Below are 25,826 nucleotides of genomic sequence, written 5' to 3'. Positions count from 1 at the left end.
CTTGGTTGATGTCCACATTTCCATTTGTGAATCAAAGTACATGGCGTGGTTTGTCGACGCAACGTGCAAGTACACTAGGCTGCACACGACCATCTACAACTTGCGTACGTACCGTTAGACTTGATAGGTTCACGGGCTCATTCCTGACAAAAACATGTCAGGCGACAAGAGAGGTCAGTGTGACTGCGGGGCTGTTTTATTCATCCACAGGCGCATAGTGTCATGAAATATAGATAGGTCTCCTCTCATTTACCCCTGAAGTCTAAATGGAAGTTTAAACCTGAGGTGAAAAGGGAGAGTAACGTGCGGCGGAGGGGTTCAAACAGTAAGCGTGGAGAGGCGTAAAAAAATGCTCACCAGAAAAGAGTTTCTCTGAAGGGTATAATTTAGCAAATGTCGAAGCAAAGCCACAGAGAAATAAAGACATTGTCACGTTATGATAACAAGTCAAGACAAAATGCGATGATAAAAAGGATACTTTGGGAAATATCTAAATTCAAGTCACACATGCCACGACATGAACAAGATATGTAGAAGATCAGAGTGTATCAAAATTATTATTATTTTTATGTTTTCTGTGATTCCAGCACAGAAACGGTCAAGAGGAAAATGAGGACAGTAATATTGTAGACTACAGTATATTTTATGAATGCAGGACAAACAGCACCTCCATAATATCAACATTTTTAATGAGTTGATTTTTGAGAGAAGAAAAATGCACAAAATGAGTTCTTGCACTTAAAGCTGATTTCTTGTTGATTGATTTTGTGCCATCCTAAATGGTTATGTCCTTTGCGCTTGAAAATGAGACTATGTGTTATTGGTTTTATTTTCGCTTCTAATCTTACATTAGTTGGCGTTTTTGTTTCGCGGGTTTTAAATCATTGTGACGCCTGACTGCTCCTTCTGGAATGACACCAGCGACCAATTCGTCACTTGTCATGCATACCTCACATGATGACGCCGGGCTTAGAACAAAGCTTCCAAAAGTTGCACGTTTTTCCTGTTTGCCGAGCGCATTTGACGTAAGTCTAATGGCAATTGCTCCACACCCAGAGATTGCCCGTGCTTCCTCCATCCCTCTCGTCATAGTATTTGAAAACAAGGCTACGAGGAATAGGCAGCTTTACGCAAGGTGCACCGCATCATTCAACGTTGCTAATACTGTGCTTGCGTCCACAGTGACACCGTTTGTCTGGACGAGAGAGGGACACAAGGGGAAGTAAACTTAGACAATAACATAGCCCAAACTCAGCTAACCATACTTCCTCTAGAATGAACTCTTGAGATTGAAAACACTAACAAAAACAAACGTGCAATTTTAAGCTAAAGGAGGGCGGGGTTAGGAGCTAGCTATGAATCGAGAGCGGAGGAAAACATGCTGAGGTAGGATGGAGCAGAATGAGAGTTTGCAGACCCTGAGCAGATTCTGCTGTTGCCATAGAGACAGTCCAGCGTGGGGAGGGTGATGGTGATGGAATGGTACCCTCAGTATGCTAGCTGAGGAGCAAGAGCAGATGCAGCCTATCACCGTTTGGTTTCAAGCAAGGTCCATTATTCCTTGTTCTTTAATCCTCCCTTCACGCCAGATGTTTACATGACAACTGCATACATGTTGACAGGGTTTGCAAAGTCAGCAGTCTCGTTACAACTTGAGCACTGGCAGAAGAACCAGTATAACCGGTTCATCTTTACTTAAGTTAGTCCTTGTTGGCAAAATTTGAATATCTTACAGAACTGGAACTGCAAAGCAGAAACGAGCATGTCAGTCATTAGTGCTAAAGCACTTTTGCAGCACGTCAAGACATGATGTCTCTCCAAGCGTTTTAATCCCTTTGCCTTGCACCAAACAGTCAAAATGTGTGAATATCCTCATTCGTCAATGTCAATCTATTCCCACTGTGTTGAATTGATTGCCAGTGTTTTGTTCAGGCTCTTAATTGAGTTTCCAACCTCAAAAATATTTTGGAGGCCACGTATGATGAATGTATCTCTTCAGCAGGTAATCAAATAACACACATCTTATAATTAAGTAAGCTTTGATCAGTAGGTAAAACGTAAATATCACCATAGCAGGCGTCAGGACAACACACACAAAAGAAAACCAACAACTGGAGGGCAGCCAGCCCTGATGTAACACCATCCAGGTTATTCATTAACTCATGCACAACATCTCCTGTGGCCAGTCTGTTCGATGACGTTAGGCGGCTCCTCGTTTCACAATATGACACTCGGTTGATGGTGAAGACCACAACCACTTGTGAGGGTCTCCCAGTCTTTAATGGGTTGTGTGTGCAGTTGCACACAAACTGAGTCCAGCCTCAGACTCTGAAGAATATTAGAGCCAATAAACCGTACTTTGCAACAATACAAATCACATAGTATAAAATTATAAGCAGTTTGCTTTTGTTCTAAACATATAGGCCTACAGTATGCATAACTATTAACTGACACCTAATTGATTATCAACTTAATCAGTGATTATTTTAATAATCAATTCAATAAGTATTCACCCATTTCTGTAGTGTTCCATGAAGGCAGATTTTTTAATAGCTTAATCTAAAATACATACATATCCCTGCATGTGCTTTTACTTAGGAAACAATGACCAACACTTTTGCCGACTTTCTGTTGTTATTTTATGGTCAAACTCAGCTACTGAATCATAATTAATTAATCTTTGTGCATTTTCTGCATTGTCAATCTGAAATAATGTAGTACTGCATTTTGTAATAAATGGAGCGAAATATGTTCTTTTTAAATACGATTTATCGACCAATCTGCAAAATAGTGGAAAAAAATAATTTACCTGTGAAATGATCATGCATCTGCATTCTGCAGAGGCTAGTGGGTCTGGTTCAATATTCCTCGAATTGCAGAAGCTTTGTCTTATTATCGACGCTATTTGACTGAGGGGATCCCTCTGCTCGGATTTTGCAATAACCCAAATCTAGGTGCTAATCATGACATTCACAATCAATTTAGATCACTACTCAAACAGCAAAGCGTGCACTCATATCTGCCACATTTGGAAACGCATAAATAAATAAGAGGCCTGCTTGACAACATAGTCAAACATAGTCAAAGATGGGGGAATATGGGGCCATTGTAATAAATCGACCTTCACAAAATTCAGCATGGGGCGATTGCAGTTGCGACCTGCTATGTTCTCCACCCCTATAAACGCCTTTATAAAGGGTTCATACAGTAGAGGGAACCTGTCGTGTATTTGTTATGACGCGTGTTGTACTGTATGTCCGTATGCAAAAATAACACACGGCAATCATGAATCGCAAAGCTTGCTTTTTGTTAATCGCATTAGTTTGCTCAAAAATCGGAAGGATGGCGCTCTTACCTTGCAATCGGCAAATGTTAATCGAATCATTTCTGTCCAACACTAAACGAAGCGTTCAGTGTTTAATTCCCATCGAAGGAGACGCACGCGCGCACTGACAGTGGATGTGAGAGGAGGGAGGAGGCAAGGGAGGGGTGGGGGTACATGATCACAGAGCTAATGACGGCTAACTGGAGCTAGCATGGTGGTGTGCGACACAACATACACACATGCACACCTTACCTGGGGTTCCAGTCTGTGTTTTGTGGTCACCTAACAGCCTCCGTGTGACAGGGGAAAGCGGCGGGGTCGTCATGAGTGCGGCCGCCCGTGGCCGCCGGTGTCCCGGGGCACAGTGCAGCTGACGCGGGGTGACAGCGCCAGAAGCGAGCCGCACATGAAAGCGCGGCGAAACATTGAACTGGATTTGGAATTGGTTAATACAAAACAGCACAAAAAGATAGATAAAGCGACCCAGATGCGGTTTACTGCTAGCCAGCTATCTAAGACGTGCATGTGTGTTGGTTAAAAGGTGTGGGGGTGGTTACAAAAGGTACACTTTAGCACTTTCTTGAACTAACGCGATGAGGTCATGGTTTTGCAGCGAGGGAGAAAAAAATAGGAAACTATGAGGTTACGTCACTTCCAGCCAATCAGCACTCACGGCTCGAGGGTTGAATGACGTCAACACACGGATTAAAAACCCTGGCCGACTTTTTTTTAAAGGAGACAAACGCTCAAGTGTGACGAGTACAATGTCTCGGTAATAAATGACGATGTAGACCAAACCAAACGTGCATCCGTGTTCTTTATTTCGGGACATAGAATCATACGTTGTTATGTGAAAAACATTTACAATAACGGTCATTTTATTCTGTAAACACAGAGCCACACCTCCACGGTGGGCAAAAGCAAAATTTTATTATGTCTAATGATTTCTCAACAACAACAACAACAACAACAACAACAACAACAACAACAACAACAATAATAATAATACTTACCCCATCAGAGCTGGTTGGGTTTAATTAAAATGTATCAAGTGATAAAGCGCTAATGAGAAACTATATATATTATAGCATATTATCCAGGCCGACTAAAAGCAACAAAAATACTTATGTATTGAGTGTAAATGTGTCATCTAGTTTATTATTTTTGACCTAAAAACAGCAAATGCGACTACAATGAAGTGAACAAATTTTGCCAGCAGCTCTAACCTCAGACATCACCTTTAACTAATGATAAAATTAAAAAGAGGTACAAAATGTCTCACAAAATGGTTAAAAAAAACACCAAATGAATTATGTTGAATAATTAATTGGATTAGTGAAAATATGGTAGAGATTTAGAAAAAACCCAAATAAACTTTTATGTTATTCTGTGGCAGCAGATGAGTTTACAGTTTGCAGGTTTACAGTTCTGTGTGGCGTTTCAGCAGGTACTTCAGCTCCTGCCCTACATTCCAAAAACATGCATGTTTGGTTAATTGAGGGCTAAATCGTAATTAGGTATGGATGTAAATGTTTATTTATGTGAGCCCTGCAACTGGCTGGCAGTTGAAGATGTATCCTGCTCTTGCCCAAAGTCAGCCAGGATAAGCTCAAGCACCCTCACGGCCGTTTAGTGAGCATAGACTGTATGGAATATGAATGGAGGATTCTACTCTTTCCCAATACTATTTCAACCATTTAAAAAAACAAAAAACACTACTCTCGGTTGTGATGATTTTTGACTGCTCGTTTGGGCCCACTTGTGACCACATGACTGGGTCTGCTTCAGCCTTGGGCCTGTTCTATATAAAAAAATTAATATACTGCAATATTTGACATTTTCTCTAACGACCACTGAAAGTAATTCTGAGAACCCCGATATTTATCATCATAATGTAATTACTTTTACTCATGAAGTCATTTTTATTGTTTTACTCACCTTTCCGAGTTATTAGCACGTCTGCCTCGCAGTTCTGAGGTTTAAGGTTCGTATTTTGGCCCAGGCCTTACTGTGTGACGTTAATATGTTCTCCCCATGCTTGCGTGAGTTTTCTGTGGGTATTGCTCACATTCCAAAAACATGCATCTTAAGGACATGCGCTACAGAAATGAAGTATCAATTCATCACTCTGCAAATTTGTAACAAACAAACAATAAAAAAAGAAACAGAAATGGATATGTACTCATTAAGTCCCAAAGATATTGTACCCAAGTGACCAGCTGATTGGCGGTACAGTGCAATAGACACCAATTATTTTTATTTTCCTACACTGACGTCTAGTGGCACTGCTATTTCACTGCACCATTGTTGTACAAGTACAAGTGAAGGAGAATTGTCGCAATAAAGTTGTTTAATCGTGTGTGGTTTTTATGTGAATAAAATAAAAGCAACACAGGTTCATGAAAATTTTATTTGCAAAAATTCACAACTGAAAGCAATACTGCTGCAGAGAAAAGGAATACTGACTGCTGGTTTGCTGTATTTTCACTATTTTGCTATTCTTATGTCATAATTTCTTTCCTTATTCTCACAATGAGATCATGTATGCAGTGTAAACAAGAAAAACTATTTTTTTTGTAAATGTCATAGACATAATCAGAGCATTAGGTAGAGATGTTTATTTCGCCATTATTTTATGCTGGAATCTACACTTTCAATTCAATTGTCTTATTAGATTTTGTTAAAGAAAAAATATGTACGTCTGAACTGTTGTAGCTGCCTTGCGCATTGCCATTAATTTAGTTGTTTGAGAGTCAAAGATAGACTCCTGTGGGAAGGTGTTACTCAGTCTGAGGTAAAATTCTCTGAGAAAACAATAAAAACATTCACATATGGCAAAGCATATTAAAGCAAAGCTTCAACGATAACATAATACCACTGAAGACTAAACATAATTGAAATTGTGTGTACTATAAGACAGCTTGTTACATTTTGTTCCGTCTTCAGTCTTGCAATAAAAATGGACGTTTTTCGTAATTCACAGTATGGCCAAGGTATGTACATCATGGTGGAGATGGAAATGTACACACGGCATCTACACAAAAGGATTGTATCAAAATGTTCTAAAAATATCTCTGGTTGGTTTCACAAAAAGCAAACTGTATCAAAAGCATTGGCTGAGAGCAAGCAATATAGAAGGCTTTAACGCCACTTTACACAACAAAAAGCAGGACAACCAATCACGTCGCTTTGATTGTGAACCTACAGCATCCCGTACAGCACATGCGATGCATTAAACAATACAGGAGGGAAAAAAAAAACTTCACAGCTAAACATAAGAGAGACAACCTTAGTTGTACCATTGTGCTTCGTACAGATTAGGCTTGACCTGTCTATACAACAATCATGGGCGTCTTACTTTACGCATGTGCTGAAGCTACAACTGAGAGCAGAGGCATTACAGGGCAAGTGGCTCTGAGGAGCAAGATAGAAACAGGACACATCAGATCTTTTTCAACATGTAGTAATTGGTTTGAATTGCAGCTCCCTCTCAACCTTGCTGGCTCTGTGATGTCTCTGATAGTTTGTCTATGTGGCTTTAACACAAGAAATGTACACTGTAAACATCATGAACCATGAGAACTGCACACAACTAGTGCACTGTAGGATGCACAAAAATTCTAATTAGTTCACTAATAAGTGTTTTACATTTCTTTGTTCCATTACATTGCACATGCCTTGAAGGAACACTTAGCACCATGCAACCTGAAGATGAGGTGGCTCCCAAATGTATCAAATACAGAAACAGGCCTTTTGTATGTGAGTGTGTGCGTGCGTGTCTTTAAAATCATAATAGTAAGATGTGATGTATAAGATGTGTAAAATCATAATAGTAAAATGTGATAGAAAAGGATAACCAACCAAAATTTAATGTAATACTGTGGTATAATAGTGTTTTTTTAGGAAGGAAATACAGGAGAGTTGACCAGCAACTGGCAGAAAACTGAAACAAATGTGCATGTAAAGTTGCCAATGGTCTAAACATAACCATTAATGTATGGAAACTCTAACAAAGTGGGAAGTTCGGCTAAGGAATTCTGGAAATATTCAGTTGGACTTTTTTCACAGTAGTAAATGTCAAATGTCACGAAATTGTGAGTGCTGTAATCTCAACATTTATCTTAATGAAAGAGCATTTTTTACTGTCATAAATGGATATGTAGCAAAATTATTTCTAAAAAATACATTTCTTGTCTTTGAATAATTAGTGGCAACTAGTTTGATCCAATCTGGTTTGAAACTACACAAAGTTTGAAAATACATCTCAGTTTCTTGCTATATATTCAACAGTTATACTTAACATTAACATTATGATTCATTTTTTAGATGAATTCCCATTCTGTCATCCCTCTTAATCACCCCCCCCCCCCATCTCATAATATTTCCATCTATTAAATTTCTCGCATTTTAATGCACACAAGAGCTCCAGATGCTTGCTCATGACTCTGTGTGTCTCATGCAGATAAATGTGATAACCTCAGTATGGCAAATGAGAACATTTCAGAAGATTATTATCTTGCAATTTACATGCTTATTTTGTTATTAGGGAAATGTGAACAAGTAGAGGTTTCTGTTCAAGTCTGCCATGGATCAATATAATGATGTGAACTTTTTTTAAAGGGTGACACATGACATGATGCTTGGTACAGTGGTGTGGACCGCCAGAAGCAGCACAGTGTACAGTGGTGTGTCTCAGTGTGGGCGTGGCCACTGTGCAAGCACTATTCTTCAGAGGCGTGAGACAGCTGCTTTTCATACAGGCTGAGGACATGATGCACAAACTGGTACTGCTCACATGTCTGGATCATCCCACCCCTGCCAAACACACATTGATAATTAGCTGAGGCACATCACATACTCTATGTCATAGAGTCTAAAACACACGCACACACACACAAACACGTTAAGTCATTTCAAAGGGCATCACGCAAATGTGAATATCAAATAATTTTTGCTCGATTTTTTTTAATGGCACAATAATTCACGCTTTTCAAACTGTTGATGTTGCATTTGTCTGCATCATTCATTTCCAAAAAACAAAACAAAAACGTTTTGCTCAAACTGCTGTTTCATTTTAGATCCCATCACAACTGTTCTTGTTTACATAAAACACAAGCAGTTCGTTTTGCATTTCGTTTCCTTTAAACTGTAAATGTGAACTGAACCATGATGGTAAAACAAATGTACTGACCCGTGTCACCAGACACCTGGCGTTTCATTGTAGCAACCGCCCCCATAGGGCAACCATAATTTTAGCGATAGAAGTTGAACACTTCAAATGTCTGAGAATTTGGTTGTGTTATAAGAACCACTACAGCATAAACATCCAACTCTTTTCTTGACAGACTATAGACAAGGAAGTGGAATCTACCACCTGTCCAGACGCAGTTGGCAGGTTGTTCCCAAGATGTCAACCACGCCCTCCATCCTTAGCTGCTTACAGAGGATGGAGGTGGCGATGAAGCAGCCAGTCCGACCGATTCCAGCACTGCAGACACAATCACCAAGAGGAGTGTGTTGTCATAATGTTTTTTTCCATCAATGAGACTCATGCTTCAAAAGATGATTGGTAAAAAGCAAAGGCTTTGATATTGTAGCTGTTTTATTAAAGCGGCACAGTCACTAAACTGCATGCATGGAGATTTACAAATTTAAAATAGATACCTGCAATGCACAATTACAGGGCCACTAGTGGGTGGGGCCTCCTCTCTGGCTCTTTCCACTTCCTGTACCAGCTCTAAAAGAGGTGGCGCTTTGTCTGGTGTCTTCTGGTCAGGCCATGAGGTGTACCAGTACTGCCGCAGACTCCGCTCCTCATCTCCACACTTGCCAGTGTATACACAAACAAAGACATGAAATACACACCAACCAATGGGATCATATTTAATTGTGTTCCTGACGCAGGAGCACAGTAAAGATTTTCTGATCAGCCTTGTTGCTCCACATGTACATAGGAAATTCAACGTTTGAGCGCTGTGTGACAGTAATGAGTGCAGAGTGAGACGGTATCGTCAAAAAATAATTTCCTCTCCTGAACTGATTTTGGTGCCCAATCGCATTCACAGGCTCTCCTTGTGCCTAAGTCCAACAATGATTAATAATTAGACTTTTCCAGGGACTGCAATGTAAACAAGGGTTAATAAGTAGGTATGAACTAATAAGGTAGTATGTCCCAAGAACAGAAGCCAGACCTTTTCACACTACATTTTTTTTGCCTCTTTTAACATATTAATAGCACTTCGGGAAATTAAGTTTGAGTCACCTGTAATTCTGAGATACTAGCCAAGACTAAATCATACATAAACCACAGACAATTAATTATATAAGCTTACAATGGAATTGTTTACTGTATTGTGAAACATCTGTCCTTACGTCTGTCCATCCATACATCTGTCCATCCATACGTCTGTCCATCTATGCATCTGTCCATCCGTACGTCTGTCTATCCATAAGTGTCCAAGCATACGTCTTTCCGTTCGTCCGTCTGCCCGTCCGTCCAACCATACGTCTTTCCGTCCGTCCGTCTGCCGGTCCGTCCAACCATACGTCTTTCCGTCCGTCCGTCTGCCCGTCCGTCCATCCATCCATCCATCCATCCATCCATCCATCCATCCATCCATCCATCCATCCATCCATCCATCCATCCATCCATCCATGAAGAACATGCAAACTCCAAACAGGAAACCCAGATCTGAGTTTTGAACCCACAACCTGCCGAGTATGAAGCAGATACGTTATCTCGTCTCATATTATCCGATTAAAACGAAAAGTAGTTCCATAAAGGTTCTAGCAGGGTTTTGAAATCTTCAATGAACTTGAAATTTTAGGTATCTCAACACGGAAACCTTGACTGTGAAGCAGACCCGATAAAGTCTGTTTTCAATTGTTGTTGTTGTTTTTTGTCACGTTTTTACCCTTGCGTGACTTACCTTCAAAGTAAACACCCTCAGACTGTAGTCGTCCTCCTGTGTTACCGTGACAACAGTGATTTCAATCCCCTCATGGGTCACAGTGTCCTCAGGCCAGTACTCGGCACATTTCTGGAACACGTCACAGACAAAATCGCACAGAATTCAAGAACATGACAGCTCCAGTGATGGATCACAATCACAAATACCACAATATTATCATCATTAGCACCCAACCTCATTTTTCTCCTCCAAGTTGGTGATCATTACAATGATGGGGGTCCTTTCCTGCCACACCATTCTCCAGAAGTCCCCCACCGTGTTTACTGTTGGACCCTGCGTGGCGATGTATGCACGCTCTTCACCCCCATAACCCTGAATAAAATCATCATTTGTTTTTACAAAAATATATATTTTCTTTTGGAAACATTTCGAAAAATATGATGAAAAAAAGGTGACATCATCCACGGATAATGATAAATCAACAATTTGACTTACTTTGAGATAATTGCCATTGATGTAAGTCATGAGGAAATCATCTTCATCTTGTGACTTCAGGATCACTCTGCTGTGTGTGTCTGGAGGTAAGCAGTATTAACAACAGACAAAAGGAAATGGGAGACACATTTTACTTCTGCATCCTGCACAAAGAAAGTCTGCTGATAAAATCCCAACCTAATAACACTCTGTTTTGATGGCCATTGTGATGTGCTGATTATTATTAATGTTGCTGTTCTTTTCAAGGACATCCTCAAATCATCACTCAGTATAATCTCTCTCTCTCTCTCTGTCTCTCTGTCTCTCTCTCTCTCTCCCTCTCTTTGTGTAGTGTTAGTCTATATCACTGGTGTCAAACTCAAGGCCCGGGGGCCGGATACGGCCCCGCCGCATCATTTTATGTGGCCCGCGAAGACAAATTGTGCATCAAATTCATGTGTCATTACTAGAATTGCAAATTGTCTTCACTTTTAATATCTTTTCTTTTTAAATATTTGACCGGTTTTTAATCATCTGATTTGAAAACGAGTTATTTGTCAGTTTGTTTTGTAGCTTTTACTGTATATAATATGAGGTGCTCATACATTTATTTGGGTCATAATGGCCCTCCGAAAGAAGCTATGACTACAATGCGGCCCGTGAAAAAAAAGAGTTTTTCATGATCATGATTTAATGATATAGACTCTATATCATTAAATCATGATCATCTTTTCTGATATTATTAATACCAATTAAATGATGTTGGAAATCGCCGTACTCACTGGGTAAGATGGTTTTGTAGCGGTTCTTTCTCACAAGCCCTGGGTAGTTGTACTCCTTAGGGTCCACAAAGTTCATTGGAGTTTCCTGCAATTGGACAAATAACAAACAGGAACAATCAACACGCAGCAACAATTAGCTACTGTTATGTGGGAGGTGCAATCCATTCCATAAGCTAATCAAGATTTCGTTTTGTAATATGTGGCAATTGAATATGATTAAGGCTTGTGTGACTAGTTTGAAATTTGGAACACCAATTGCCTGACAGACTGTAGAATCATATGTGAGTTTGTATGTAAATGAAGCTCGTATCCATCCTTCTTTCGCCCACTGACAAACAGAGGCAAAGCTTCTGGGTGCACAGCGCTCCGTTGGGTGCACACTATGATCGGGTAAGTCCTTGTTTCTTTGTGTGTATCTGATAAGTGTGTAGGTGGCTGAGCTACTCATGCTGCACTCACATAGAACTCCGCCTGCAGGCCCTGGTCATCCATAGCCCGTATGTGTAGCATGGCAGGGGTGAGAATATGTGTGCCCTGCCGGAGGTACTCTTTGGCTGACTGGTCCCTTGGGGAAAGCTGGGCTCCGTAGCCGTAAGGCTCCGTGCAGCCCGGCGTACACATGTCCAAGGTCAGGGAAACATTGGAGCCTCTCCTGTGTGAGAAATGTCAGTTCAAATAAAATACCTACATACAAAGCCTTTGTGGCCATTTTACCATTGTTCTTTGCATGAATACAATTCAAAAGAGCACCACGGCTTTAACATTAGTCAGCTACTTAATCGGTCACAGAACGACTGTAACATTGACTTTATTAGCTTTCGAATCAGAATAAATTTAACAAAGTGCTATATTTGTTTACGTTCACCTATTTTAGAGCTACATGAATATAATTTGAAAAATGTTGACATATTCAACAGCATGTAAATACTCTTTGGCAATTTTAGCCTGTAAGCATTTTTACTGGTTAGCGCGTCCGCGGGTTCAATTCTGGCTCCGGCCTTTCTGTGTGGAGTTTGCGTGTTCTCCCCGTGCCTGCGTGGGTTTCCTCCGGGTACTCTGGTTTCCTCCCACGTCCCAAAAACATGCATGGTAGGCCAATTGACCACTCCAAATTGCCCGTAGGTGTTAATGTGAGCACGGATGGTTGTTTGTATGTGCCCTGCAACTGGCTGGCAACAATTTAAGGATGTCCCCTGCCCACTGCCCAAAGTCAGCTGAGTTAGGCTCCAGCATGCTCACGACCCTCGTGAGAATGGATGGATGGATCATTCTTGCCTGACCAAAACTGTAAATAGCATAGAAAATGCCAAATCTTCTTGAACCAATTGTACAGGGTTGAGCATTTAATTGTTGGTGAGGATCTGGATTAAAGTGTCAACACAGAAATGTGATTTCACCATTTGACTCACAATGTAGCCAACTAATTAACAAAGACAAACCTAGCACTCTGCCAATTTGTTTCCATTTTCTTCACATTTTGACCTTCGTAGAGGCTAGTGCAAATACAGTGGCCTAAGATTTTGGAATGGGACTGCTGATGAAAAAAAAAGATATCAAAAGCTGTGCTTTGAAGTTGCACAAAAACAGCAATTAAAAAAAAAGAACGAACAAGCCACATCGATGCAACAACAAACTCCTTGGGGATGGAAACGAACCTCTCTTGAAGCCCCACCGGTGTGACTGTGAGAGTTGCAGCATCTCCCTCTGGCTTGCTGTCAGTTCCCATTTCAAAGACTGGAGTCTGAGGCACGGCATCCAGATCCATCAGGTCCTCTTGGGCGTCCGTCCACTCTGACAGGGTGAAGGAAGGCTGACGGCTCACAGACTGACGTCTGTCTCCAATGTCTCTTGAAGCGCTTCCAGGTGGCCTCAAGCCAGTGCCGTATCGCCACCTACACACCATATGGATGACCTGAAGATAGATGAATGGAAGAGAATGTGATATCTAGCCACTTGTCAGTCAAGCATACCATTTCAAGAAAAAAATGTCAAGAATGTCTTTAGGATTCCATAAATAAAGCATAAATTGGTCATGAAAAGTGATTTAATCTTCATCTGCAGTAATTCACAACAATAAACAAACACAGTTAGCCATAACTAAAACCCACAACAAACAATTAGGTAACAGTTTACAATTACGTAGTAGTGGTGGGAAAAGGATGCAAACCTTTTGATTTAACATCTATGGCAGCAATAACCTCAACCAAATGTTCTCTGTCATTGGAGATCAGCCCTGCACAATGGTCAGGTTGAGGACCGGACTTGAGCCCCCCTGATATACTACAGTATAGTCTACACAAAAATGATGAATAACTACTTTTCAAATCAAAGACTAGTACAAACTGTTAAATAAAAAAAAAAAAAAGATCGGTAATAAAACTTGCTAGCAACATCTCTATTTGTAAAGACAATGTGTCACATAAAGTCGATGCAATGACACATAAAGTCGATGCAGAATTTGTCTTGACAGGCCAAATATAATCACACTGCAGGCCAAATTTGGCTCATGGGCCAGTGTTTGACACCCCTGCTCTGGGGCAGTGTATTTTTCCTCTGTTAAAACCATTCTGTTGCTGATTTACTCCTGTCCATTGGGTCATTGGCTTTGACATAGTACAATGTCAAAACTGTGATTATCGCTAATGCTAGTTCAACTACATAAGGAGGCCAGAGTGGAGGAAATTAACAAACACGGCTCGTACTGCGGAGACTTCAAGCTCATTTCAGTTCAGGAGTATGGGAGGCATGGCTACCCGGTTGAAAACAGAGATGGAAATCGTGCATCCTCTTAGGAAAATCTTCCTTTTTCCTGTCTGATCCCAAAAACCTGAATCATGTATCAAACTATGGGTCAGAAATCGAGACAGCAATTGCTACAGACCTGTTTCACAATTTATTTTCCTTCAATGCTAAGTATATCCGATTCAGTGATAGTCAATTGCCCTGTATCGAAACACACATAACATACACAACACATGCACACGGTAATCGCAATCATTTACCAACATGCACATTAACATGCATTAAGTAAGGTTATCACTAATCTAAGAAAGACAAAAGTGTGGAATTGGGCATACAAGTGTGTTACATAGTTTGTGCATACCATAGAAACACAGATGGTAACTCCAATGCCTACAGTGGCGTAGATGATCCATGTTTGCTGTGTCGTGTTTACCACATCCTTCAGAGACTGACAAGAGCAGAGAGAGAGATTGAACACTGGATGTATCACATCTTTGCATTCTGCATTCATATATACGAGAAAACAACCTTGAACTTGAAGAATATCTGTATTTCCTATTGTTGCCATGCTATATGAACTCAGCTAGGGTAATGTGGGAAGTCTGTAATAAGTCACATATTGGTTGTCTTATCCTAAATGAAATGGTGGTGTAACTGTAGCAAGAAATAAAGTATCAAAATATTACAGTCCAACAAATAAAATGTTGATTATTTACAGCCACTCTGATGGCGTATAAAGAAAACCAATAAGATTGTGTCATTTCTCAAACTTACATCCATTCCAAATATTGGGTGGCAGGGTAAGACAAAGCCGAGATAGAAGTCGATGACCTGGAGGGCTTTATAGATAGAGGCAAAGGGCCCATTTCCTTCCACCACAAAGAACATCCAGTACCCCTGAGAAGACAGAGCGAAGGCAGACTGTCACAGCGCTGCCCTTCGTTCACATGAGCGCAGCACCAAGGCTGTTTTCAGGTGAAAAGAATGGAGCAAAGAAAAGAGCATGGCCAGTTACACAACTATTGAAAAAGGTACAAATTGTCCAAGTGCAGTCTGGTATCGTAATCAGTGGTGGATTTTCAAGGCCTCTCTTATTTCAGTGTATGGTAGTATTGTGTACACAGCCATGTGTTTAAAAGGATGTCTTGTAAAGAAAAGTAAAAGTAAAGACCCAATGATTGTCACACACACATCTGGGTGTGGTGAAATTTGTCTGTGTGATTTAAAAAGGCAGGGAGAAAAGGAAAAGCACCTTTTCCATTCCAATTGGTGGACATGCTGATGATAATTCTGCTTATTCTAATCATTTGGCTCTCAGTCGCTATGTGTGCGTCTTTTAAAAGCAACATAGGCCAAAGCTATTCTACAATAGCTGACTTTGTAATTGGAACTGGACTCTGGTTACAGACGTTTTATGGTAGCCTATATAGTAGATATGCAGAAAAATTGTATGTTGCATTTTCTTTTCTTCAAGGGTTGCACAAAATAAAATAATCTGGATCAAGATATATTTTTAAGTAGACAATACATACATATCAAAATGTAAATTATCTTATTATGTGTATTGTGCAACCACTTGACAAAATAAAATTGACTACATTCATCACACCAAGTTTTGAGTATACCGTATCATAAAAAAAAAGCGAGGTGCGCAGTGGGATCCATGTGTTGGTTGACAGCCATTTCTTTTTCCATTTTTCCGTTTTCCATCCATCCATCCATCCATCCATCCATCCATCCATCCATCCATCCATCCATCCATCCATCCATCCATCCATCCATCCATCCATCCATCCGTTTCATTCCACATCCACTGGCATCCATTCACATACCGTGACTTGGGAGATGACAAAGAGGGCGGCCCAGTAGTGGAACTGGACCACCAAACTGTACACTTTATGCAAAAACACTTCTTCTTGTCGTGAACTTTGCCCCTCTGTGCTTTCATCTTTTCTTCCAAGCAATTCTTCAGTTTTCGAGGCTCCATGTACTCTTTTTCCTGTCTTTGTGGGCTCATCCAGCCAAACAGGGTCCTCATCAGGCCTTAGGAAGATGGAGTCCTCGGTGTGGGAGCGGGTGGAGCTGCTCAGGCGTCGGGTCATGATCCTCCTGTTGATAGAAGGCTCCTGCGTATCGTGAGACATTTGACACATTAATGCTGCATACACAAGGCAGTTGAAAATAGTTAAAACTACATGGCAATACACAGTACAGATTCCAATGGACATAAAACAGAAATGCTATAATTACGATGTTTCGAAGCGTAACTCAGACCAACAGAACAGTAAATACTGTATATAGTTTTGCTTAAATAATTGTGAAATCTCAAATGGTTCCAACGTCTTGTCAATTGGTGAAATTGTGGTCTATTACAGATGTTTTAAATAAATAAACAAATAAATAAATAAATAAAACCACATGCTCTGAAACATCTAACTATCTACTTATTACTTAGCTTACAAACAACAAAATAGTGTACATAATATAATTATTTCCAGTTCAATGACCTTCTCATTGCCTCTCACTGTGTTTGTCAGTTTGTGTGTGATGGGTGTGATATTTGAAATGAGAGCGAACGAGCGAGTGGGGCCGTGTGTTGTGTGTGTGTGTGTGTGTGTGTGTGTGTGTGTGTGTGTGTGTGTGTGTGTGTGTGTGTGTGTGTGTGCATGTAGTGAGCGACAGATTCTCCATTGTGGAGGGATGAGTCAGGGGTGATGTGTTTACAGCCCTGTCCGTCGTCTTGGCAACAGAGTGGCTCTCATCCCTGTCATCCATCCTGAGCATTATCATCTACTGACAACAGACACTCACACACATATATGCATGCATGCGTGTACACACACACACACACACACACACACATACACACACATGCACACGCAAAGAAACTGTCCTATTATTTTTTAAATGAACATTACACTACCTTGTTTCATATTTCATTGTGTATTAAATGTTGCCCTTTCTGCATCTATTGTGGTCCCTTGTCAAGGTTTTTCAGTTTCCCCCTACTTTTCTGAGTTTTCCCTTGCTCTTCTGGGTGTTAAGATAAGGGCATGTTGAGAATATTTGTCAATTGTGGGCAGTGAAGCCCTTTTAGACATCTCTATGATCAAGGGCTTTACAAACAAACTTGACTTGACAAATACATTTTTTGAAAACTAGCTGGAGCTGAATGGAAGATGCCTGTTTGCCGGACCTGCACCAATGGTCACACTCCATATGACCGGTGTCAGACTGTGATTAGTATTGCTGGCAGTAAGTCACATTTGTTTCCAGGTAGTGCTGCTTTTTGTCACGGATTTTGTTCATGACCTTTATGGACCGAATTTTTCTGCAAAGCCTAAACTTTGCCCGGTTTGGTGGGCTGAGTATTAGGCCTATGCTTTTTGCAGAGCTTCATCAAGCTCTCGCTGGAATGGTATGCAGTCTTCGACGGGCAGATTTTTGCAGCTTCTGCAAAGAGATTCAGACTCGTGGTGCCTTTCGGCAAAGCACTCTATTTTGTGGATGATTTACATTAACACCCTAACCTATAGTCACCATCTCATGCGATGTGTCATGACCAAAAGATTCCACACCAGACCAAACCACTGGTGCACTCGGTATCTCTGGTGTGTGGTTGTATTTTACTTCTTGCAACGCACTTTACCTTCTTGTCATTGTGAACTTTTTTGTACTTCAGTGGAATAACAACTTTGAGTCATCTCATCCACACGCTAAATCTGCTTTGAGGTCCAAGCAGTTAGCGATTGATGCAATACAATTTCAGCTTAAGCTTTGTGATGGTGTTTGAATGTGAAGGCTTGTCAAGTAGTTTGCATTTTTTTTTTTTTTTTTTTAATTCATCAATGACTACAAATAAGACCTATGATATGGAAAGCAGCCAGTCGGTCGCATGGTTCACTCACTTAAGGTAGAGCGAAGAAAAGGATGGCGTGGGAGTCAGATCACATGATGAAGATAAATCCTGTATCTTGCCGCAACCAGTCAACGTTGGCCATCGAAAAGCAACCTACAAGGCAGAAGATATCAGACATTGTTCAAATGTGTTACATAGGCCTACTTATGAAAAAAGACAGACCATCTAAAGACAACCTAAATAATTGCCCGAAATACCCACTGAAGCCTCATTGTGACTCAAGCACTAGCAGTCCTGGTGAGGCAGGGTTAGTAATGCTCCATCTGAGTAGCACTCTTGTCAGCTGCCAGCTGTGCGGTCATGCGAGGATGTAAGGTGACACGGTAAACTGTTAATGTCTTCCTTCTTTTCCTTCCCTCACTCTCCCTTGCAAAGAGGCAGAGTTAATTCCAGCCGGACACCCTTGCCAAAACATTCATATAGCTCCAGTTGCAATCTGTATGCACGAGCTCTCTTTTCTCTCGTCTGCCTCTTTTCACTCTGTGCCATGCTGTGAAGCAATAGCATGAGCTCCGAGCTAAATCAGACCACGTCCGCGTGTGTGTTTACAGGTGATGCATGCGATGAAGCTGCACCGCTGAGTGCTTTTCTCTCTCCGCTTGCTGTGAAGGTGATTTTGAATTGATGACACCAGTTCGCCCAGCCGGTAGCCATGGCAACACGCGTACATACAACATACATGCATGCAAAGTATACGCGAAGGCGAACGCTGGGGAAAATTGTGTGTAGGAGGAACTGTGAAATTTCGCAGGGCGCAGATGGGCAGGTGAGTGGATACAGGGATGAATGGGAAGCACAGTAAGCTGAGTTACTGAGTGACGCAGTGAGCCTGGCGTTTTGGTGACCATGGCAACCCAGATATTATAATGAGCATTCACACACCCATACACACTCAACCACAGGCTCAAGCGGGAAAAAATAATGTCCAAGTTTGTCAAATAATACTGGTTCTCTTTGCTTTTTGTCTTCAAGGTAAAAGTCTTAGTGTTTCGAACACTTTGTTGGTTTCCCAGTGTTTTATAATTGACTGGTGTATTTATCTGTGGATCAGGCTATTATGATCAGATGATTTAAAACCTAATTATTTTTATGTAACATGTAATATTTGTGGTGGGTATGAATGATAGCAAAAAATAGTTTGAAGGTAAGCATGAACTAAGAATATATGTTGTCTATATTTGTGTTAGAACTTTTCAACTTAACTTCACACACACACACACACACACACACACACACACACACACACACACACACACACACACACACACACACACACACACACACACACACACACACACCAACATGCATTCACATGCACACATATCTGAACCCTGAAATGACTCAGACCATGGGCAAATTCATTTTGAACTACATCGTATTTTGGAGCTTGATGAATGGACGGAGGAACAGACGGACGGGTTGAGGGACGGGCAGATGGATGGAGGGATGGACGGATGGATGAACGATAGATATACGGATGGACAGATAGATGGACGGATTGTCTATTGTTTAGATAGATAGATAGATAGATAGATAGATAGATAGATAGATAGATAGATAGATAGATAGGTAGGTAGGTAGGTAGGTAGGTAGGTAGGTAGGTAGATAGATAGATAGATAGATAGATAGATAGATAGATAGATAGATAGATAGATAGATAGATAGATAGATAGATAGATAGATAGATAGATAGATAGATAGATAGATAGATAGATAGATAGATAGATAGTGTGATAACTTGATCTGATAACAGAAACAAAATATAATTTAAAAAGGAAATCTAGCCATGATAATATGGACACATATAAAGGGGATTTAATATGTGTCAAACCTAAAAGCTGATTTGATCTGGTTTCTCAATGAGGGTCCTCCATCTTTGTATCCTTACAAACCCCGCCCCCCTCATCTTCATATAGATCATTCACATTGTATTGATCTGCACTCTTTCGCATATCAAAGCAAGTGGAAACAAAACCATTCAAGTTAACGGGAACCTGGTCTAGTGGCCGGCATTAGAAGGGGAACAAGGGGAATTACTGTCATTATTTTTCTCTTTGGGTGACAGATGGCTCATGTTTTAATGGATGTTCCTGATGATCCTTCTTCCTCTGTCTGGAAAATAATGGAAGCATAACAGCATGTCACCATGTGCCCATTCTATTTCTATATTAATGCACTGCCTTTCGAAGGTCTGGCGTGCAGGTTTTACTAACCATTTCTAGTGGCTTCTTTCCTTTTTTTCAATGGGAAAATAATAGGGGGACATCAACCACTGGCAAGAGGCATGCAGTATAATAACAGTATTTTATCCTTAGATTCATTTTGCAATGCCAGTGTACTAGACCACAAAGACTTTACAAGATGTATTCTTAAATTCTGGAGCTAGTTTTTAGGTACAACATTGTTGCCTTCTTCCTGGTCAAAACATAGCCTACTTCATTGCTACTTGTTGCAACAATGTACAGTTCAACAATGTCAGTCTTAAATGTCAATACGTAAGTTAAACATAATAAACATGTCATGCCCACTGAACAGAGCCAACATAAAAACAGTCGGACCAATTTAAATATTTTTCTTCTTCTCTAATCAAAGACAGCAAAGTTTCTGAACGCCAATCCTGACTAATTATCATGTGACTGTTCACAGTGATTGATCTTCCACAGTATGCTCAGCAAACTGACGGCCAAACGTTAAATCTGGTCATGATTTCCGTTTGCAAATCCTGACTTGTATGTTCAAGCGATGGACTTCTTGATTGTGAAGGCACTAATAGCAAATTGGAAGCTTTGTAAATGCTCACACCGTTGCTGAACACAGACCAGCACCTGATTTGGGGGGGGATGCATCACAGAAAATATCAGACTTTTTACTTGCTTGTATGCAAATAATAGTCTCTGGAGTACTTTGAAATAACAAATACTAAATCTACAGTGAGCATTTGTGGTTAATGATTTGTCCATGTATCACCTACACACAGTGTAGTGTATGAACTTCCATGAGTGAAAATTGGAATGGGAACAAAAGCCGCACTCGCCATTGTATCTTAAATATATATAATAATATTAGCAATACCAGTTTGTCTTGTTTTTCTGCAATTCTTGATCCTTGGTATATACCAAAAAATACCATGGCAACTGTAAAAATTGTGTAAAACGTTATTCTTTGGTTGTACTCTGCTTTATGTTGAATGTGGCATCTGGTGGAGCTAACGGGGCTGCGCCCCCTTTGCCCCAAATGACAACAAGTCACTACAGACCATCACTATAATGTCAAGAATAAAATGTACAGCTACAGCAGTATTTCCCCTTTTTCATGCTGACTCGAAGCTGAGTATCATGTGTGGAGCTGAAGTGCTAAAGAGGATGGATGCCCTTTCTGAAAGTGATGATAGAACGGAAACATGAGATGGAGTCACCTGGGCCAAGACCAAGCTCATTGACCTCTCATAGATGATCATTAATACAAACAGTAGCTTACAAGGAATGACCTTGGAGTTCAAATGTGATGTCCTGCGGTGGGACACAATTAATCGCCATCATTAGTTTACTAAACATCGACTTTCTGCAACATTTGTAGGAATTGAAAGAAAAATCTCATCTCCACCACATGTAAACATGCAATTCTGCCTAAGCTGTACTGCATGAATAATTAACATATACTGCATAGCAAATGGATTTACAGGCTGAAGGAGCTAAATCTGCATTTTGCGGCGACAGAAAATTGTATGACATGAGTGCGCTGCATCACAACACCGAGGCAAGAATGGCAATCCCGGGCAGTCATTCATACTTGGACAAAAGACCATTCATATCACGTTCGTATCTACGGTGTGCTCAAGCAACCACACTGAGCAGACAGGGATGGATTAGTAATGAATCACCCATGGGAGGTGGACTGTTGCATCTCTCGCTGGTAACTCCCCCATTGTCTCACAAACACACACATACACACGCATCACTAAAGCTTTAAGACAACAATGTGAAAATACAAGGCTGATGAAGAACCAACCTGTTGTCCATGCAGGCTACATCACGGTACCTTTTCACAGCCAGGAGAGCACAGCAGCCATATGAACCACGGGGTCTTCATCGTGCTATTGGTATTCACCTCATGTCGCACAACCACAGACGGAGGAAGGGGGTGGGGGGGGAACCGAGCGGGGAGAGGGAGGGCCGGACCACTCATCCCCAGTCTTAAGTCTGGTTAGGATAAGTCTTCTTACCTGACTGAGCCCTCCTTCAAACGGCCATCTGGCGCTCTTCTCCCTCTGAGCCAAAGAGCAGCAGCCAAACACCAATTCCTTTGCTGCTCCCCTGCCTGCTGGAGATGGAGCGTGCTCGCATGCGAGGAAGAGACGGACCGATGGGGACGGGTTGGTTTGAAGATGCGTGCGAGGTTAGCGGAGGCCAAGGGGACTTATGCGGTGGGTGTTTGCGTGTGATGGGCTCGCTATTGTTTGTATCCTGGAGCAGAGTGGCAGCAGCAGCTTCATCTAGGTATATGCAGCAAGAGGCTGTGTGGTAGCCTTGGCAACAGAGCGAGAACGAGGGAGTGCGAGTGAGAGAGAAGGCGAGAGAGGGAGAGACAGTGGGAGAGAGAGGGAAAGTGGATTCATCACATTGGAGGGACATAAATCTTCCAATATTTTGCTTACTATAATGTGCTCAACTCATTTGTTTTACATTCATACAGTTTTTAATACGACAGCATTGGTGTCCAAACTGTGGCCCGGGGGCCATTTGTGGCCTGATGTCCATTTTCAACCACATATTGTAGAAATAATATTTGAAATGGCCCGGAATGTTATTTTTAATTTTTTAGATGGTGGGGGTTGGATGGTCAACTGTAAAAATGCGGCTGTCTAAAAAGTGGAGAGAAAAAGAGGACTACCACCAATCCTACTGCAAATTAAACATTTCTAGCTAGAGCTGTTCATCACCCATTATCTGACAGAAAATGCATACAATATTTCACTAGATTTTACATTTTGTTATTTTATAACTATTTCAAACAAAAAATGTCACTGAAGTACAAAACTTTTTTTTCAATATGACAATTGCCAATTACAACAATTCATTCCAGTCTTTTTGTAGTGTTTCCCAAATTCTTGATAGTCTGAAACAGAAGCTGCGAAGCAACAATAAATTTCAAGCGAAGAAGAACAACAAAAAAACTTTCTTCGACTCGGTCTCCTTTAAACTATTTATGACCCATTTCACTCTTCATCCATATAGTACGTATAACTCTCCCATATGTCACCATCCTCCACAGGTCCAATCAGCCACATGACCTCCTCTTTCTTCTTACTGTGCATCCTCCTCATCTCCTTTAACGTGACTTGACCTCCCTAGTTGTGCGTGTCTAGAAGCCCCCCCCCCACACACACACACACACGCATTTACGCAATAGGGTCGGATATCAAAATCCTTTTACTAAGACTAAGGTATGAATAGAGCAAAGTGATAACGAATTGCGAAAGTTCATGCAGGTAGGTTTGTATGGATGTTGCGGGGACATCTAGTGTTCACTTCTGGATTGACTTTCGGCCAAGTGGATGTCTCCTATGTACATAGTAACTGAAACATTCCTGACTGTTAGAAAATAACACACCCTTAATCTCACTGTTGCATTATTTAATTGTGTTAGCGATCTCAATTTCTTTCATAGCATTTCTCATCTTAGCAAATGCATATCTCAGTATTCAAAAGTCGTTAAAAATACTTTCAAGTTTTATTTTTTACTTTTGGTTTCAAACTGCTCTGTAGTAAATAAAAAAACAAGATGTCATCTGCTTGATGTTGTCATGCCATTTGATTATTATCTGCATGAAGGAATTTTATGCAGGACTTGAAATTAAATATATAGAATTAATTATAGAATGTTGAACTAAACTGGCAATAAACACATTTCTTCCAACATGTTGAGCAACAGATGATTCCATAACATACAATCTACTGTACCCTGACAAATTGACATTTTATTCTGTCCCAGAAATGAACGAAAAAGATCGCCAAGCTGTTGAACCATTGGTGGTAAAACTAGAGCGAAGAGTGGGCACATGAGCAGAGTATAAGTGAGAAAATGAAAACTGTGACTTCATCTAGCCTAGGTGTGACTGACAGGAAAGATGACTCCTTTGGTCTCACACCCAGCAAAGTGTTTTTATACTACTAGTGTGAAGCGGAAGTGGGACATTTTCAGATCTTACTCCCATTTTGATACAGTGACTGTTACTACATGTGTGTTTGCTGCTTGTGTGAGTGAGTGAGTGTGTGTTTGTGTATGTACGTATATTTTTCCTGTACAGCTAAACAGTAAAAATCTAAATTGGGAAGTTGAAAATAGTCACCACCCTAACCCTGCAGGGCCCAGATCCCTTGCCAGCCATCCTCTGATAGTAACCATCCACCCATGGAAATAACATCATTTCAAATATTGAACTTGTTTACTCTGACATTTAAATCCAAACAACACAGCGCGACAATGAAAATATAAACACACATTCGTTTGACATAGGGGCAATTATGACAATTTGCTCGGCATAAACAAACAACTGAGGCACATGGTTGTGTAGATGGGGAGATGGGATAGCAGAACAGGGATAAGGTCTGTTATGAGAGCATTACTCAAGCATAATTGCGTCAAGCTAAAAGCAAATTTAAAGGGATACTGTTCTTGGTTGTACAGTTAGATGATAGTGCAAGTGTCGATTGTATTGGGGAACATTTTGTCATCACTGTGTTCCATGGTATGTTTAATAAATCTGGACAAAATCTTCACTTGACTTTAAATGCATATTTTAGAAATGTAGGTTTGAGAAAGAGAAAAGGCTGAGATATTATTGGGTGAAAAATCTAACATTCATGCACGCATGCCAAAAGAAGCGCACGCAAGACAACCAATCACATTCAAACTCATGTCATATTGGAGTCGGCAAACACCTGATTTACCTGAAATAAATTCCAGATGTTGTAGTTGTCGGTTCTTGACATTTTTTGTTGTTTTCTAGCAAAACTCTGACGGTTTTGTGCTAACCTTGCGTGCGAATTGTTCATACTTTTGCTCCATATTGAAGCCCGGGGTCCACCTGAAAAAAAAAACCCCAGCACCCTAAATGACCCCTAACCTCAACCCAGTTACTTTTTGGGCAAAAACAAATAACACAGAGGATAACACCAAATTCAGTGCGTCCTTGTGAGTTGTATTTTTATAGTGTTGTGTTTATTTCTTGGACGATCAGTTCTGACACTGACAACGGTAGCTGGTAATGAGTAGCAATGTGTTAACTACAATACACATGTCGTTGACAATGCGAAGTAACCAAACCTTAAAAAAAACCTGGACAATGGAAAACCTCAAGTCATGTTACTATTCCGAATTATAAGCACACAGAAGGCGGTGGAAAAGGTGGTATTTATTTAAATGCCTCAAAGGCATCCTCCCACATTGTTTCATGACCTTCACACAGAAGGAAACTTGCCTTCTTGCCATGTACTAACTTCTTAGGGACTATGGCTTGAACATCTCATTATCATTGATAAAACATCCATTAAGAGTTCATGGCTGACAGCCAATACATACAAGTATGCATTTGTGAATTCTTCCATTGTCTTTTTTATTTTCTTTGGAACGTCAAACGCTTTGGTTTATTTCCTGATTATAACATCTTTGAA

The 25,826-nt window shown here is 40.6% G+C and overlaps 2 protein-coding genes across 7 annotated transcripts in view; both read right to left on the bottom strand.

The window, feature by feature from the left end:
• The window catches only part of dusp8a (dual specificity phosphatase 8a), a 33,412-nt gene extending 29,510 nt beyond the window's left edge, over window positions 1-3,902 (bottom strand). Inside the window, exon 1 of one of the 2 annotated variants that reach the window (XM_037254373.1) lies at window positions 3,578-3,902. The gene's annotated coding sequence lies outside the window, so the exon portion shown is untranslated. Of the gene's footprint in view, window positions 1-3,355; window positions 3,485-3,577 lie in introns of those variants that run through there. The other variant, XM_037254372.1, reaches the window with a different exon arrangement.
• Window positions 3,903-5,716: 1,814 nt separating this feature from the next.
• ptpn5 (protein tyrosine phosphatase non-receptor type 5) lies at window positions 5,717-22,682 on the bottom strand. 5 transcript variants are annotated; one of them, XM_037254919.1, is made up of 14 exons: window positions 22,376-22,681; window positions 18,143-18,246; window positions 16,067-16,360; window positions 15,009-15,131; window positions 14,596-14,682; window positions 13,148-13,404; window positions 11,952-12,144; window positions 11,493-11,577; window positions 10,732-10,811; window positions 10,471-10,608; window positions 10,255-10,365; window positions 8,990-9,150; window positions 8,700-8,813; window positions 5,717-8,140 (listed from the first exon to the last, which is right to left on the bottom strand). In XM_037254919.1, exons 3-14 carry the CDS (start codon window positions 16,334-16,336, stop codon window positions 8,047-8,049), a joined length of 1,713 nt encoding a protein of 570 aa, XP_037110814.1. In that variant the 5' UTR covers window positions 16,337-16,360; window positions 18,143-18,246; window positions 22,376-22,681; the 3' UTR covers window positions 5,717-8,046. The 5 variants fall into 5 exon arrangements, with proteins under 5 accessions (XP_037110814.1, XP_037110817.1, XP_037110815.1 ...); XM_037254922.1 differs by having other exon boundaries at window positions 16,067-16,343; XM_037254920.1 differs by lacking the exon at window positions 22,376-22,681 and adding an exon at window positions 22,162-22,310.
• Window positions 22,683-25,826: the final 3,144 nt, after the last annotated feature.

Source organism: Syngnathus acus, chromosome 6 (genome assembly GCF_901709675.1).
Source record: "Syngnathus acus chromosome 6, fSynAcu1.2, whole genome shotgun sequence".
In the NCBI taxonomy this organism is placed as follows: domain Eukaryota; kingdom Metazoa; phylum Chordata; class Actinopteri; order Syngnathiformes; family Syngnathidae; genus Syngnathus; species Syngnathus acus.
This window is presented reverse-complemented; position numbering and strand designations above follow the sequence as displayed.

What these genes read in the sequence shown, in the direction of transcription:
- ptpn5 (XM_037254919.1), bottom strand. Translation starts at nt 16,336, where the DNA reads ATGACCCGACGCCTGAGCAGCTCCACCCGCTCCCACACCGAGGACTCC. An exon ending in ACTTGGAGGAGAAAAATGAG is followed by an intron (nt 10,366 to 10,470) that starts GTTGGGTGCTAA and finishes GACGTGTTCCAG; the next exon opens with AAATGTGCCGAGTACTGGCC. An exon ending in TGAGGGTGTTTACTTTGAAG is followed by an intron (nt 9,151 to 10,254) that starts GTAAGTCACGCA and finishes TACACTGGCAAG; the next exon opens with TGTGGAGATGAGGAGCGGAG.